At 38.3% G+C, this 16,290-nt stretch overlaps 1 protein-coding gene across 6 annotated transcripts in view; it reads left to right on the forward strand.

Moving 5' to 3' along the window:
* The window catches only part of Ocrl (Oculocerebrorenal syndrome of Lowe), a 102,107-nt gene extending 86,222 nt beyond the window's left edge, over positions 1 to 15,885 (forward strand). For all 6 annotated transcript variants that reach the window (XM_068229397.1, XM_067154418.2, XM_068229399.1 and 3 more), the window contains 4 exons: positions 2,124 to 2,307; positions 6,193 to 6,320; positions 9,082 to 9,193; positions 12,421 to 15,885. In XM_068229397.1, the coding sequence (XP_068085498.1) occupies positions 2,124 to 2,307; positions 6,193 to 6,320; positions 9,082 to 9,193; positions 12,421 to 12,581 (585 nt within the window). In that variant the 3' untranslated portion in view covers positions 12,582 to 15,885. The remainder of the gene's footprint in view (positions 1 to 2,123; positions 2,308 to 6,192; positions 6,321 to 9,081; positions 9,194 to 12,420) is intronic.
* Positions 15,886 to 16,290: the final 405 nt, after the last annotated feature.

The raw sequence follows: 16,290 nt of genomic DNA on the forward strand, positions 1-16,290 counted from the left end.
CTTGATAGACCAAGGCCCATCAGGTTGTTGCGCCATGGGGTTGTTTTTTATTTGACAGCAGCTCTTCAAGATGTTGGCTAGTACTCTGAGGAGACACAACTGTAAGCCTCTGTCAGTATACTAACTGTTTTTACCTGCCTTTGGCTTTTATACTAAAAAATTAGGCATCTGTATTATTGCTATGCTGAGTAGAGCTCTGGCAGGTTTGATTCAAGCTCAGTCCGGTGGTATTTTGAAGCTGATCAAATACGCCATCTTGCCTTGTCCTGTAGATTTACTGGTATGTGAAAGAGCCCGTACAGGACAAAATCCCAGCACCGCACGCTCCAAAAACTATAAAAGTAGTTAGTAGGACATTATACCAATAACAGTATTATTATTATTAGTAGGCAATTATAATTTAATTTCACTCTCTGAGAATATCATATCAGCAAAATTGGAAGTCTTAAAGCTGTTTAGGTTTTTCGAATTGTGAAATTTTTTGTGATATTTTCGGTCAGTGAAATTAAATTTTAGTTTCCTTCTGCAAACTTAATTTTTGATAACAAATCATACAAATTAAAGAGCAGTCATAAAATTTAAATTGTTTATGCTGGCTTCATAATTTAATTGGTAGCAGTCTTGATTTTCATCACCAGTGGGATTCAGTGGGATTGCCAATGTACATGTCTATTTGCATGTAAATGGTTTTGGCAGCCCTTCTCTTTCCTAAGAGCCCACATGGTTGCCACGATTATTAAGGTGTAAAGTCTTTATGGTCAGACTCCCTGATTAGCCGTTTCGAGTCTCGGTGAGAAAATTTTCACCATTGAAATGTTGGTCGGTAAAGTAGGAGAGGTAATGGTATGCAGTGATTACTGTATTGCATATCGCTATTTGCTTTATGTCGCACCGACACAGATAGGTCTTATGGGACGATGGGACAGGAACGGCCTAGGAATGGCAAGGAAGCGGTGTGAAAATGGGAAACCACGGAAAACCATCTTCAGGGCTGCCGACAGTGGGATTCGAACCCACTATCTCTCGGATACGAGCTCTCAGCTGCGCGCCCCTAACCGCATGACCAACTCGCCCGGTATATGCATATCAAAAGCCTGGGTTTAATTTTAGAAACTCTCCCCAGTAATCATATATTGTCGGAGTATATGACTCTGTTGATGGCGATTCCTCCGTTGCATGAGGACGTTACGCCTTGAGCAGACCTCCTGTTATTTGATTTGATGCTTGTTTTTTAAAGGGGCCTAACACTTAAGGTCATCGGCCCTATAGGATTTGAGTACGCTATGTGCCGACACCAGATTTCACCCTCTCCCTACCTCATCACGCATCACACTGGAGCCAGAAACACGTTCACTGGCATAATGATCTTCACGTCTGAGGCTAGGTGTAACTAAATACCGTATTTACGCGAATAATCCCCGCACCTTAACTTTAGGAAGGCTGATTTTGAAAAAAAAAAAAATGCTAACATTGACGGAAAAAACCTGCACCCCAATTTCGTGCCTCAAATTTTTTTAAAAAAAAGTGCAGGTATTATTCGCATAAATGCGGGTATTTACGCGAATAATACCTGCCAACGAATAATCCCCACACCCTAACTTTAGGGAGGCTGATTTTGAAAAAAATGCCAACATTGACACAAATAAAACCTGCACCCCAATTTCATGCCTCAAATTTTTTTAAAAATGGGCGGGTATTATTCGTGTAAATACAGATATTTATGTGAATAATCCCCGCACCTTAACTTTAGGGAGGCTGATTTTGAAAAAAAAAAAAATGCCAACATTGACAAAAATAAAACCCGCATCCCAATTTCGTGCCTCAAATTTTTTAAAAAAATGTGCAGGTATTATTCGCGTAAATATGGTACTAACTCCTTGACCCTAGATGGTGCTCACAATAAATGTAGATCGCAAACTGTCCATCTTCACAGTACGGGACTTGTATCCAAGTGCCTAGGCATTAAAACTCACAACTGTTCCCTTTCCTAGCCTACAGTATAAAATATGTAACCACCTACTTAGAAGTTTCTGTGTAACTAACACATTATTTGGTGATACAGTGGTTGAGTAGTGAGAGTGTATGAATTTATTCATCTGTGATCATCCTGAACTAATTTTCAGGAGAACAGCAAAGAAATCACCAGTTCACAGGATCCTTATCCCATCCCGAAGGAGATTTGGTTCCTCGTCGATCACCTCTACCGCCATGGACTGAAGCAGGCACACCTGTTTGAGCAGCCGGGACTACACTCAGAATTACTCCAAATTAGGAACTGGTTGGATAATGGTTCACCAGATCCATTGCGTATCCTTTCTGCTATCAGTATACTGTGTAAATAAGGAAACATATTCAAGGACAGTTGTTTCTAGCATAGTTTGTTTAGTAAACATACCCCTGCCTCTCCACATATAGTCTGTACATATTTACTTAAGTAATGGAAAGGAACAAACAAGTGACAAATCAAGTTTTATATGTAAAGATATTATCATAAACAGATTGACTGGTCTTTGGTCTCGAGGTAGCATAGAAACTACCAAATTTTTTGTACAAGTTGCTTTACGTCACACCAACACAGATAGGTCTTATGGCGACGATAGGACAGGAAAGGGCTAGGAGTGGTTAGGAAGTGGCCGTGGCCTTAATTAAGGTACAGCCCCAGCATTTGCCTGGTGTGAAAATGAGGAAACCACGGTAAACCATCTTCAGGGCTGCCGACAGTGTGTTCGAACCCACTATCTCCCGAATACTGGATACTGGCCGCATTTAAGCGACTGCAGCTATCAAGCTCGGTCTACCAAATTTTAAGGTACATGTTTCGCCCCTCTTTTACCGGGCATCATCAGCCTTATTCAGTCCTAAAACAAACATTGGTCTTAGGACCTTATCCAATTTATATAAACTATGCTGTTAAATGCTGATAATACTGACACTGTGGTTCCTTATATTTAGAGTAAAAGGCTACCTAAAAACATATATCCAACATCAAAATAATTTTTTAAAATATTGTAATGTTCATCTAAAAGAATTTAGTACCACATTATTTCTTAAAAATATTCATGTCTGAAAGGGATCTTCTTCATAATCGCTTGAAATGTAAGCAACACTTGGGGACTAATGTGCTGAACCCTAGGCTATCAATGGAAAGGATCAGTGTAACACAACATGTGTATTGGGTGTGAGATCTGTTTTAAAAAAAAAGAAACATAAGGGTTAAAAATGAGGACATTTATAATACCAATATAGTTGGTCCGTTATTGGACATAATAAATTTTCCAGCTGGTTGCCAGCATTTTCGCCCCAGTGTGCCTACACAGTGGCCTCCATGGTATGCACTAGCCATGCGTCTTGGTATGTGTTCTATTTACCAACTGATGAGCCCAACTTAGCCAGGGATTTTTACCTGGATCTGAGGGCTGGTTCGAAGTCCATTCAGCCTACGCTATCACAATTGAGGAGCTATCTGATGGTGTGATAGCGGCCCCGGTCTCGAGAGCCAAGAATAACGGCCAACAAGATTTGTCGTGCTGACCACACTCACCTCATAATCTGCGGGCTTTCGGGCTGTGCAGTGGTCGCTTGGTAGGCCAAAGCCATGGGTTTTGGTTTGGTTTTAGCGTGTCAGTCTCAAGCCAGTTTTTTATGTGGGCGTGTTTGTTTGGATTGTACACCAGTAGCTTGTGTGACGTGTCGGTGCTTAATTTTACATTTGTAAGTGAATTGTGTAACAACGTATGTAAATTAGGTCTACTGTACATACATTTACAGCTGACGTGTTGGTGCTTAATTTTATGTTCAAAAGTGAATTGTGTTACAACGTACATAAGTTAGGCCTGCTGTACTTACGCACAGTGGTTTGCAGGACATTCAGTTATGGAGGAGAAGAAAGCTAGACAGTTTACAAAGGATGATAAATTAAAATTTATTGAGAATGCGGATGCTAATCCACACACGAAACTTGTGCAAATCGCCCAAATGTTTGACATTCCTACGATAACTTGAAACATAATTATAAGCAACATGTATAGTTCGCATCTCTAAGAAAATTTTTGCTTGTTGGTGTTCTTAAAAGGTATTATTTCATTATTTATTTAATTAATTATAATCGTAAATACTTGTTTCTTTGTTTTTATCGTAATTATGTTTACGTTCAAACCTAACCTCAAATTTAACAGCATAATTAATTTTTTAGCACGTTCCCTCTTTATGACTTTACTTTTTTTTTTTTTTTCGGTCCCTACCAATACGTCCTAACCAGTTTTGGCTGTAGTTTGATCCCAGATGTACTGATGGGTCTTACATGTATTGAACATTCCATGCAAGAAGGAGCTTCTTGGGGTATGCTGATATGTTCTGTTGCTGTGTGTTTCCCATGTATACTATCCAAATTGTAGAAAAAGAGTTCTGACACACAAAAAAAGCATATCCAGACCTGTTCCATATAACATTTTCTTCTTCTATGTGTGAGGAATGTGCCCTGTACTTTGCTAAAGACAGTGAGCCTGGGGCACCATTCTCTACTTTCTATTTCAGACATGCTGTATGTGGAGATGCTCAGCTGAGTTAGTAAACTCTCAGCCAGGGGCGAAACTTCAGGCTAAAACAGTAGTGTTGATGGTACAGAAGGGTGACAATCAGCCAAAAATCACGCTAAATGGCACTAAGCTGGACAGTGTCACAGAATTCAAGTATTTGGGTAGTATAACGTCCAAGGATAACTTAGCTAAATATGAAGTAAACAGTCGAATCAGCAAAGCAATACATTTTTACCTCCAACTAAGACAGCTACTATGAGATAAACACATACCACTCAAAACCAAGATGACACTGTATAAATCATACTACACACCTAACCTCACATACAGCCTGGAAACCGCTACATTAACAAGAAAGGACAACTCAAAACTCCAAGCAGCAGAAATGAAGTTCCTACGCACAATGATCCAGAAGACCAGGAAGGATAAAATCAGGAATGAAAAAGTCAGTGAAGATGTGGGACTAGAAGACTCCTTACTCCAGAAGATCCAAAAGGCAAGACTGAAGTGGTTTGGTTATGTGAAAAGAATGAGTGCCAATAGTTCTGCAAGAAAGGAGTATAAAAGGGAAATAAGGGGAAAGAGACCAGTGGGCAGACCTAGAGAAAAATGGGCAGACTTAGTGAAGAAGGATGTAGAGGAGAGAGGACAGGATTGAGAGCGGATTGTGAACGAAGAATGGTTCATGAACCGAACAAAATGGAGGGGACTCGTATACCACACCTGGGAAACTGGAGTTGGTCAACGACGACGGTGATGATGATGATGATGATGATGATGATGATGATGATAAGACACATCTAAAAATAAAATAATAATATTCAAATACTAAGTAACTTATAGCAAACTTACACCTAATAAATGAATGGTAGTATCAAAACCCTTCAAGTATATGAATTTCCTTGCCCGCCAATATTAGTTACGGAATTATAACCCGAACAACTATTGGCTTGCGTTCTTAAACTTCAGAGTGTGTGTACGGAAACAACAAAATTGCTTACCTTGATGCTGTCTATTCTGTGAACGTCGGTTTCTAGTGAATGCGCTATGAGTGCCTTGAAACAAACCTATTTAAGGAATTCAATGACCAACCAGAGGCTGTCTAATTTGGGAACTCTACCTATAGAGATAGAGAAGGTACTGCTGTGGTATCTTAGTAAGACGCCTGATTTCAAGACAAGAGTAATATATATATTTGCTGAAATGAATGACAGCCGGACTGAACTCATTTACAAGAATATTGTTTAAGGTGACTTGTACGAAAATCTATTCATTTTCTATTTCTCTTATTAAATCTACATAACAATGAAATATATTACTATTTTTTATTCTAAAAGTATGTTATTTGACAACTCCCCACTGCCTGTTTATTCTGTATTTAAAAATAAAATGAGTGCACATAGGGTAATAGGTTGTTATAGGTTTTGTCTTAGTTTCAGAGTCATTAATATAATAGTGAATACAGATCTGTATGCATCGAAAACAAAATTCCATATATAATATGATTAAAATAATTTAAATAAAAAACAAATCTCTGTCTACTCCCTTACTTAGTTTACACTTTGCCACTGCTCACAGCACCAGAATCTCTCTGTTTTAAAGGGTACATTTATTGTTACTTGCTACTACATTGTGATCCTTCCTTAACTGTGCTCAGCAGGTAGTGTTCACTCCGTAGCGGAAGCGTTACTGTTACTGCTGGAGTCAACAGCAGAGCCCATCATTCCGTACAACCTACATAATATATGTCTAGGAGCCTCATCTAACTACTTACAGTGCAAACAGGTAAGTGGCTGGTCTACATCGCTTTAGTATGTATTGAAAGCATTTGTTGGAAGTTTGATTTGCTATTTTAATCATAAGCCCATAAAATCCAGGCAGCTTGCATGAGATTTGTTTGGAGTATGCCCTGGTTTTTGCTGATGATGTAATGGTATTGGGTGAGACAGAAGCGGAAGTACAAACTAAACTAGATCTCTGGCATGAAGCTTTTACAACCTTAGGTCTCAAAATCAGCAAAACAAAGACAGTTGGCTTGGTGATGAGTAGAAACTCTCCAACTGTTCATTTAAGAATTGGAGATGAGGAGATGGATATTGTAGACGACTTCCAGTAGTTAGGTAGTGTTCTGTCATCAGACAATACCGTACATCAAGAGATTAGTAACAGAATACAGAAAGCTTCCAAATTCTATCACGCTGTACGTCAAATACTTTGGGATGAAACATTTCCGTTAGTTTCCAAGATCAGCTTGTACAAAATATATCTAGTACCTATACTGACATATGGCCTGGAAGCAGCAACACTTACTGGACCAACAAAGAGTCGTCTTCAGGCAACAGAAATGAAGTTTCTCCGTTCTTGTCTACAAAAAACAAAAATGGATAAAATAAGGAATGTGGATATCCGACAACAGCTTGGATTGGAAAGAAGCTTGCTGGAGACTCTAGAAGTGAAGAGATTGCAATGGTATGGTCACATGAAAAGAATGAACCCTCACAGGACTCCTCAAACGTACTGTGACCACAATGTTCCTGGGAAGAGACCAAGAGGAAGACCTCGTGATGTTTGGGAAAAACAGATAATGAAGGACCTTGAAATTAGAGATGCAAACTGGTGTCACATACATGAGCAGCATCTGTGGATGGATAGAACAAACTGGAGGAGGCTCGTACACAACCGCACCCGGCTTGCTGGAGCGAAGAAATTCTGATGATGATGTTGGGCAGCCTTACAGAAAAGAGGTGTTGAGAAGCAGACAGTAGAAAGAGTGAGGAAGATGTACCATGGGAGTGTCAGTCGAGTCAAAGTAGGAGGAGAGAGAACAGACCGGTTGAGCAAAAAAGTGGATTAAGACAAGGAAGTGCTCTGTCACCTTTGTTCTTCATTGTGGTAATGGAGGAGCTAATGACAAAATTGGGGAAGGAAAAATGAAAGTGATGATGTCGCAGATGACTTGTTACTCTGGGGAGAAAAGGAAGAGTATATCCAGGAACAGTTAGATGCATGGAAAGATGAGGTGGAACAGTATGGAATGAAATTTGAAGCGAAAAAGAGCAAAATAGTGATCACAACCAGAAAGGAGGAGATACCTATGATAGGGATAATGCTTGGAGGGGAACAGCTTAGGAAGGTAGAGAGTTTCAAGTACCTTGAAAGTATCATAGAGGAAAGTGGAAGAAATGGTAAGGAAATAATCGAGTGTGGAAGATAAGCAGGAGCATTCCTGAGAAGTGTCAGAAGCCTGGTTTGGAGCAAGGATGTCCACATAGAAGCAAAAGAATGATGTACAAGACGTACTATACACCTATTCTTACGTATGCAGCAGAAACTTGGGTGATGAGGCAGAGAGCTGACGCTAGGATACAGGCAAGTGAAATTAAATTTCTGAGAAGCAGGATAGAAGTGACAAGAATGGTAAGATGAGAAATGAGAAGGTTAGAGATATAGTAAAAGAAGAACCACTACAGAACAGGATAGAGGCATCTACAGCAGACTTAGATCACATGAAGAGAGTGACAGGGAAGGGTACCGAGGAGGAGGCATGAACTGGAGGTAACAGGAAAACAACAACACGAAGACCCAGAGACAGGTGCATAAAAGGAGTGGAAGAGTGTATACAGAGAAGAGGAGAGGACTGGGCAAGAGTGACGAGGGAGAAGTGGTGGGAAGACAAGAGGAGATGAAGAGGCTTATGTTCCAAGCAGACCTGAACAACAACTGGAAACTGCAGATGATGATGGGCAGAAAAACCCGATATGGCACAATAAGATATTCAAAGACATAAGCTTCATTATTGTTTCCATATTGAACGTAGATCACAGAGATAAGTTATTTATAAGGTTCAACCTGTTCAGTATAAATTACGTATTGTGTAGATGTTATTTACAACATTTATTTAATATGGGACCGGTTTCGACATTTTAAATGTCATCATCAGCCATAAACACAGTAATCCCCGAGCCGGGACATATTAATTAAAACTGGTGTAGTGACACATTGAAATATGTATATAGTTTTTACCATTCAAAGATTAAAATAAGGTTTTGATATGTTATCAAAGTACAGAAGTCTTTATACACCCATTCACACCTTTGTTAATAAAATAACAAGAACTTATAGCAATAATTAGAACTGGCGTAGTGACACAGAACCTGCTATTTATCTTTGATTGGTAAGAAAATTGTGATTTCTGAGATACGTTGGGTAAATTCGGTTCCTATTATCCCGGACAACATGACTGAAAGGGTGAACTTGCTCATCTGTTGAGTCTCCCAATAGCAGTCAGATTTTCTACTCTTTTTCCATTAACCATTAGAATTTCCACATGGATGTAGTTTACTTCTCACTAAGGCAGATGCAGTTTTAATCCCAGCTAGTACATGCACTATGAGATTTTTGAAATTAAAAAATCACAACCTTATGATTTGGAATCCACTTGAAACTGGAGGTCTTGTGGCTGTGTTCACTGTGTTAGCTGTTATGTAAAACTACAACCTGACTTAGATATTGGACACCACACGTCAGTAATGTTTTGTCTTTTCAGATCGTGATGCAGTTACCAGAACATCGCAAGAATGTCTTCCTGTACCTGTGTGCTTTCCTTCAGGAAGTTCTCAGCCACATGACTGACAATGGACTAGATGCGAAAACTGTCGGTGAGTTGTACAGTTTTTAAAAAATACTTCTCTGTATTCAAATATGCCACTTTGGTACATAGGAATGACATAGAGAAGAGAAATAAATAGGTGATCAAAGCTCCTCTCCCCGAGATCAATAGCTGCAGTAGCTTAAGTGCGGTCGATATCCATTATTCGAGAGATGGTTTCGAACCCCACTGCCGGCAACCCTAAGGATAGTTTTCCAAGTTTTCCCAGTTTCAAATAAGACAAATGCTAGGGCTGTGCCTTAATTAAAGCCACGGCAGCTTTATTCCCACTCCTAGCTCTTTCCTGTCCCATCATCGCCATAGGACCTGTGTCGGTGCAACGTACAGCCAATTGTAAAAAATATATATATAAAACAGACTACAAGAGCAGAATGTGTATATGGTAGAACTTAAAAAAATATTAATATTACCTCTGCTATCATGTGTTAACATTTTGATATGATGCCGTGTAGACTGCCTGTGAGCCAATTTTGATGTTCCATTTTACTTTACCTTATAGAAAAGAAACCAGAAATCTGTTTGTCGACATATTATTGATCTTTAATTGATCTTATGGCTTAAACACCAAATGTGTTACTGAAGGTCTTTTAAGTGCCGACATCATATGGTATGGAGTGCCTGCCTAATTGACAATGGAGTAGTGATCTTGTTGTTTACCTGAGAAAACTCATTAAAACTTGGCCACATGTTTTTCAACCTAGCTCGGATTCCCTAGCATCTGATAGAAGAAAACTGTATTCATGTTATCAGTGAATCACCACTGATCTACACTCAGGGCAGTCGCCCAGGTGACAAATCTGTCACCTACCTAGTCTTTTCTTAAATAATTGCAAAAAAAAAAAAAAAATTATAGAATTTCTCCTGTGGTAAATTATTCCAATCCTTAACTCCCCTTCCTACAAATGAATATTTGCCCCAATTTGTCCTCTTGAATTCCAACTTTATCTTCATATTGTGTTCTTTACTACTTTTAAAACCGAGCTCGATAGCTGCAGTCGCTTAAGTGCGGCCGGTATCCAGTATTCGGGAGATAGTAGGTTCGAACCCCACTGTCAGCAGCCCTGAAAATGGTTTTCCGTGGTTTCCCATTTTCACACCAGGCAAATGCTGGGGCTGTACCTTAATTAAGGCCACGGTCGCTTCCTTCCCACTCATAGCCCTTTCCTGTCCCATCGTCGCTGTAAGACCTATCTGTGTCGGTGCGACGTAAAAAACAACTAGCAACAACAACAACTACTACTTTTAAAAATACCACTCAAATTTAGACTAACACCACTAACTTCTTTGGCAGTTTTAGGAGATGCTGAGGTGCCAGAATTTTGTCACGCAGGAGTTCTTTTACATGCCAGTAATTCTACAAACACGAGGCTGACATATTTGAGCACCTTCAAATACCAGCGGACTGAGCCAGACTGAGTCTACTAATGTCATTCCACGTCATCTCTCCAGTAACAGTTTGGAATCGGAACAAATATTTCAGGTTCCCGATGGGAATCAACATCTGTATCATCTATCACTTAGTCGAGCAGCTCATCTCCTTTCTCCCAAGTTTCCCAGACCGAACTCGGCAACATTTTCGTAATGCCACTCTCGTAATATCTATTAACTTAACCGTGGTGGCCACTAATAGTCCGTATTGACTTAATTATAACAGTTAATCGTGTCCAGGTTCCACCTAGTCGATACAATTCAGAATGTATTATTATTTAAACTATCATTTACTTATATATACACTTATATACAGACACAAATACATGTTTTGAGAAAACAAATTCTCTTCATCAGCTTGTTAGTAAAATCACATGTATCAAAGACCTTATTTATAATGAACTATGTGCCGACAGATTGCGGACAAAATGACAATACATTAATACAACAATATTAGAAAATTCAAACATGAAAATCCTTTCATATTATATCCCAATTCTATGAAATGCCTGCGTATCGACGACCTTATTTAAAATGTACGATGTACCAACAGTATGCAGACAAAATGACAATTCAACAATGTTAAAAATTCAAACATGAGAATCTTTCATGTTATGTCCCAAATCTATGAAATACCGGGGTGCATGGATGTGAGCTTGCATCCGGGAGATAGTGGGTTCGAATCCCATTGTCGGCTACCCTGAAGGTGGTTTTCCGTGGTTTCCCATTTTCACACCAGGCAAATGCTGGGGCTGTACCTTAGTTAAGGCCACGGCCGCTTCCTTCCAACTTCTAGGCCTTTCCTATCCCATCGTCGCCATAAGACCTATCTGTGTAGGTGCGACATAAAGCCACTAACAAAAAAAAATGAAATGTCTGTTTATGATGTATTAAAATACAGCCGGTTGACTGTTGATCCATTGTATTTGCTGGGGTACTGCTTGTGTGTTTGAATTGTTTTGTATCATGAATAAAGACCTAAATCATAGCGTATGAATACAACTTTTCAGTGATTAGGCCTAGGTTTGGAGAATTGCATGTCATGTTGGGAATACAAAACTAGAACAGGTAGATCATTTCAAGTATTTAGGATGAATGTTCTCCCAGGATGATAGTACAGTAAGTGAGATTGAATCAATGTGCAGCAAATCTAAGGCAGTGAGCTTGCAGTTGTGATAGGCATTATTCTGTAAGAAGGAAGTCAGCTCCCGGATGAAACTGGTCTGTTTTCAGACCCACTTTGCTGTCTGTGAGTGAAAGCTGGGTGGACTCAGGTTATCTTATTCATAAGTTAGAAGTAACAGATATGAAAGTAGTGAGAATGATTGTTAACAGGTGGGAACAGTGGCAAGAGGGTGCTTGGAATGAGGAGATAAAGGCTAAGTTACAAATAAACTTGATTGATGAAGCTGTATACATACAGCAGGTTCAGTGGTGGGATCATGTGAGGCGAATGGAGGAGGAGAGGTTAGAGGGGAGAATACTGGACTCGGTCATGGGGGAAAGAGAAATAGAGGGTGTCCAATACTATGATAGTTAGTTTCAGATTCCAATGATTTTAAGATAAGGGGTACAGAACTAAATTTGACCACAGAGCTAGTTGCAAGTAGAGGATTGAGGCGGAATTTAGTAAATTCACAGAGGCTTGCAGACTGAATGCTGAAAGGTATAAATCTATAACGAATGTCTGTGTCTTATTTGTTGTTCCCGTTTCTAACATCTTTGTGATTGATGGGGCAAATCATTTCCTTTGCCTCTTATGGTAATAGTCTGTTAATATGTTTGCAGCCACTTTATTTGGAACAATATTCCTGAGAGACCCACCACGAAGTCGAGGCGACCACACCTCCCGAGCTCGGACCAACCAACAGGCACTAGATCGGAAGAAGGCTAGCTTCGTCTATCACTTCCTCGTTAATGACCAGAGCGACTTCATACTGGGCCGTTAAGAAACGTAATCGTAAAGCCTGTTCTCAGACATGGGAAATGAATTTTAGATATACCAGAATGGTATTGAGCAATTTTCTTCCAGATGAAGATGAAATACAGAGCACTACATAGTTGCAAGTATGTATACACTCGGTAATGGTTGACGTGTTCCTCTCGTCGTGAGGGGCTGTGCTCAACGATAGGAGCGAGTTCTTCCCTCTGTAAGTCAGAGTGTTAAGGTGTTTAGATGTAGACCTGTATGTACAATTTGTGATTGTGGGTGAAGGGCTTGTTTGTCCTTGATCTACAAATATTAAATAGGAAGCGATTGTAGACCGAGCAGGTCACAATGGTGAGGGCATTCTATCAACGATGGATGGCAAAATATAAAAACTTTCATTAATTTTGTTTTTATCAAATTTTATTTCTTTATCCATTTTGAGTGAAGTCATCAGATTTAGTTCAGTACCTCTAAGCCTCTTTTTACTTCATTTACTGAAGTTTTGTACCGAATACCTGTGTTGTTAGGTGAATAGCAAATATACATTCTTCCCGTTCAGTAGTTCCTGACATTTGAGGTGGTTATTTTTCTTCATTGTGTTGGTATTTTTCAGAAAAGAAATCAGAATAGTTTTTCTCTGTAATGTGGTGGTATTATTGTTAAATCCAAATATTTATGAAAATTTACTATCATGCTTAATCCAGATTTTCCCAAAGTTCGTCCAGAGGGTTGAGTAATATTAAGAGAGAAATTTGTTAATTATCTTGGGACTTATTTCCTGATTGTTGGCAGCATTTAAAGTTTAAATGTAAATAATCTGTTTCCTTCCACTATTAGTCTATTATGTCTGCTTTCTGGGAAATACAGCTTGTGAATTTTTTATTGCAAAAGATAATGTGTTTACCTGAATTTTGATAGGACTTCCTAAGATAATTTGTGAAATATGCAACATTTCTCTTATCTTAAATACCACTTGGAGTAAAGAAAATAGGCCACTTAAGTACCTGCCTGAGATGTTAATTTGCAGTTTTAAGACTCCCAAATTTAAAAGTTCAAAACAGAGTTTGTTTTATGTTAAGGTAAATATGGTTATTGATGATTAGCTTGGTTAATGACATATTAATTCAGTCTCTCAAACTTAGCAGTCGGTTAGATTGTGCTGGTAAAGTTCTAAATTATTTGGAGTGAGTAAATGAATTAAAGAGTCTAAAGAAAAAAGCTGGGAAGCAGAAATTAGTTGATCAAGGTCTGAGTAGAAATAAATCTGGAAGATTTTAATTTTATATGGGAAGAACTGTCTCTGAGAACAGCGGTATGTGAAGGTGTGGAATTATTCCCCCCTGTCTGTGTTTTCATGTTTGCCCTAGTCTGTCTTTCCTGCTGACTTCATTTTGCTCACACTGACCTTTCATTGTAGTTAACCTCAGTTGTGTTTCTATTCCTCCAAGTTTCATATCTTTGATGATCCGTATTTAGATACTTCGTTTTAGTGTTTTAGTTAGTACTTTTGGGTTTATGCTGTGTAAAATAAGACAGTGCCTAAAAGTCTTGGTGTTAGGCAAGAACCTATGTTTAGTTTCCTAAGAAGAAAAATCTGCAAACCTTAAATGTCTGGTCTGGGCTATGTTAGCATAAACCAAAAATGTGTTTATATTTTGCATTGAGAGAGTGAAAAGATCTGATGACTTCACATGAAATGGCTTTGTTTCTGTTTCATCAAAGAAATGAAGAAATGATAAAGACAGTTTTGATACCAGATTATAAAAATTTCCCAAACTTGACATGTATTTTTCTAGTCAAGACTCTGGTGGTATTTGGTATCTCTCTCTGTTTATTGGAGAGTATTTCTTTCTTGTACATTTCTTACAGTGTTGGAGCTGTGTCAAGTTATTTTCCTGGTGCATATCCAAGGAGAGCTTCAGTTATCCTCCTAATTTATTTTTATTTTCTTGTAAATGTTAGACATGATAATCTTTTGGATTTTTGCCTGTATGAAGCTGGACAAACTACCGAAAACCTGACATTTAACAAAGACAGGTTTTGTTTCCATAGGAGATTGATGACCAACGATTGTCATGTCTAGTATACTAGATCATGAGGGTGTAAGTGATCAAAAGAATTAAAAATAGTTTTGAGGAGAATTGCGTTTGGCTAATGTTGGTAACCTATAATTGTGCTGAATGAAAAACGTGAGAAAGTTATGATGAAATTGAGGAAAGAGTCTGTAAATAGGTGTTGTATTTCTCGATGTTTGTTGGGAGATGGAATAGACAGGTAACTGTCGCCTCTTCTAAAATGTTTTTTAAATTACTTTTTTGAATTTAATCATGCTTATGTCTTGTCATTTGCTTGCAGATCTGTATTTAGATAAGATTCAAGGGAGTTACGTCAATTGGACAGCTTCAACAAGGAAAACATTGATGCTTTGTCAAATGGGAAGGGAGCAAGTATATCAATTTTAAATCATAGAAAGCTAGGAAGGACGATAGGAACTTGACAGAAGAATAAACATAATGATAGGTTGGTGTGGAAAGGATGAGAGAGAAAGCTTGAAGACATAAAGATATATGTGAACAAACTCTTTTTTTATCACATACTGCAGTCTTCATGTAAATGAGTTCTCTCCATTTCAATGAAAACGTTAATGTGAGGACATAAACGTACGACGTTAACATGAACATTAAATAAGCATTCACAATGACGACAAACATTAATGTCAAAAAAGAAAGGGTTTATTAATAATTACTGCTTCCACTTTAAGTGACTATGAAGCAGTGCCATTTAGGTGTCTTCTGAATGTATTAGCTTGTCTTAAATTATCCTACATCTGAAAACAAGGAAATGTAGAATTATATGAAGACAATGGTGGGTTTGTTCATTGAACCAATGAAGGATTCTACAAGGAGATTTTCGTAACCTTGTATGTGAAATTCTAAACTGTGAGCCTGAACAATTCATGAGCTATTTGTTACCATATGTCTTCTTTCAATTAATTATGTTTATAGGATTTATATCTTTCATCATAAGGAATAGATGTTGGAACAAAATGACCAGTTTTTCATCAGACAACTCCATTTTAGTGTGTTCTGTTGTTTGTTCCTTCACAGGGCAATCTTGAATCTCATCTACGCAAATGTGAGAACTTGGAGTTTGAAACTGTCACATTAATGTCTTGAGTTTATGTTCATGTTTGTGCTCATGGCGTGTAATGACATAAGTAGAAGAATAAGCTTGAGTGGAGCTTTCAAAAGTAGGAAAGATATGAAGATAAAGGTGGAATTCAAGAGGACAGATTGGGGCAAATATTCATTTATAGGACGAGGAGTAAGGGATTGTAATAAATTATCAAGGGAAATGTTCGATAAATTTCCAAGTTTGTTGAAAATCTATATATATAAAATAACTTGTCCTGACTGACTGACTGACTGACTGATTCATCATCGCCGAGCCAAAACTACTGGCCATAAAGAAATGAAATTTTGGGGATACATTCATATTAAGACGTAGGTGCTCGCTAAGAGAGGATTTTTGGATATTCTGTCGCTAAGGGGGTGGAAAGAGGGATGAAATTTCAAAATGAGTGTATCTATATCTCAAAACTTGAAAAATGTACAGATGTAAAAATTGGTATTTAGAATGTTCTTTAAAAATAAGGAAACACTTTTTTTTTTTCCGGAGAATCCCAATAGGAGGGGTGAAAGGGGGTGAAAAAGGGGTTGAATGCCTTT

Source organism: Anabrus simplex, chromosome 10, assembly GCF_040414725.1.
Source record: "Anabrus simplex isolate iqAnaSimp1 chromosome 10, ASM4041472v1, whole genome shotgun sequence".
Lineage (NCBI taxonomy): Eukaryota > Metazoa > Arthropoda > Insecta > Orthoptera > Tettigoniidae > Anabrus > Anabrus simplex.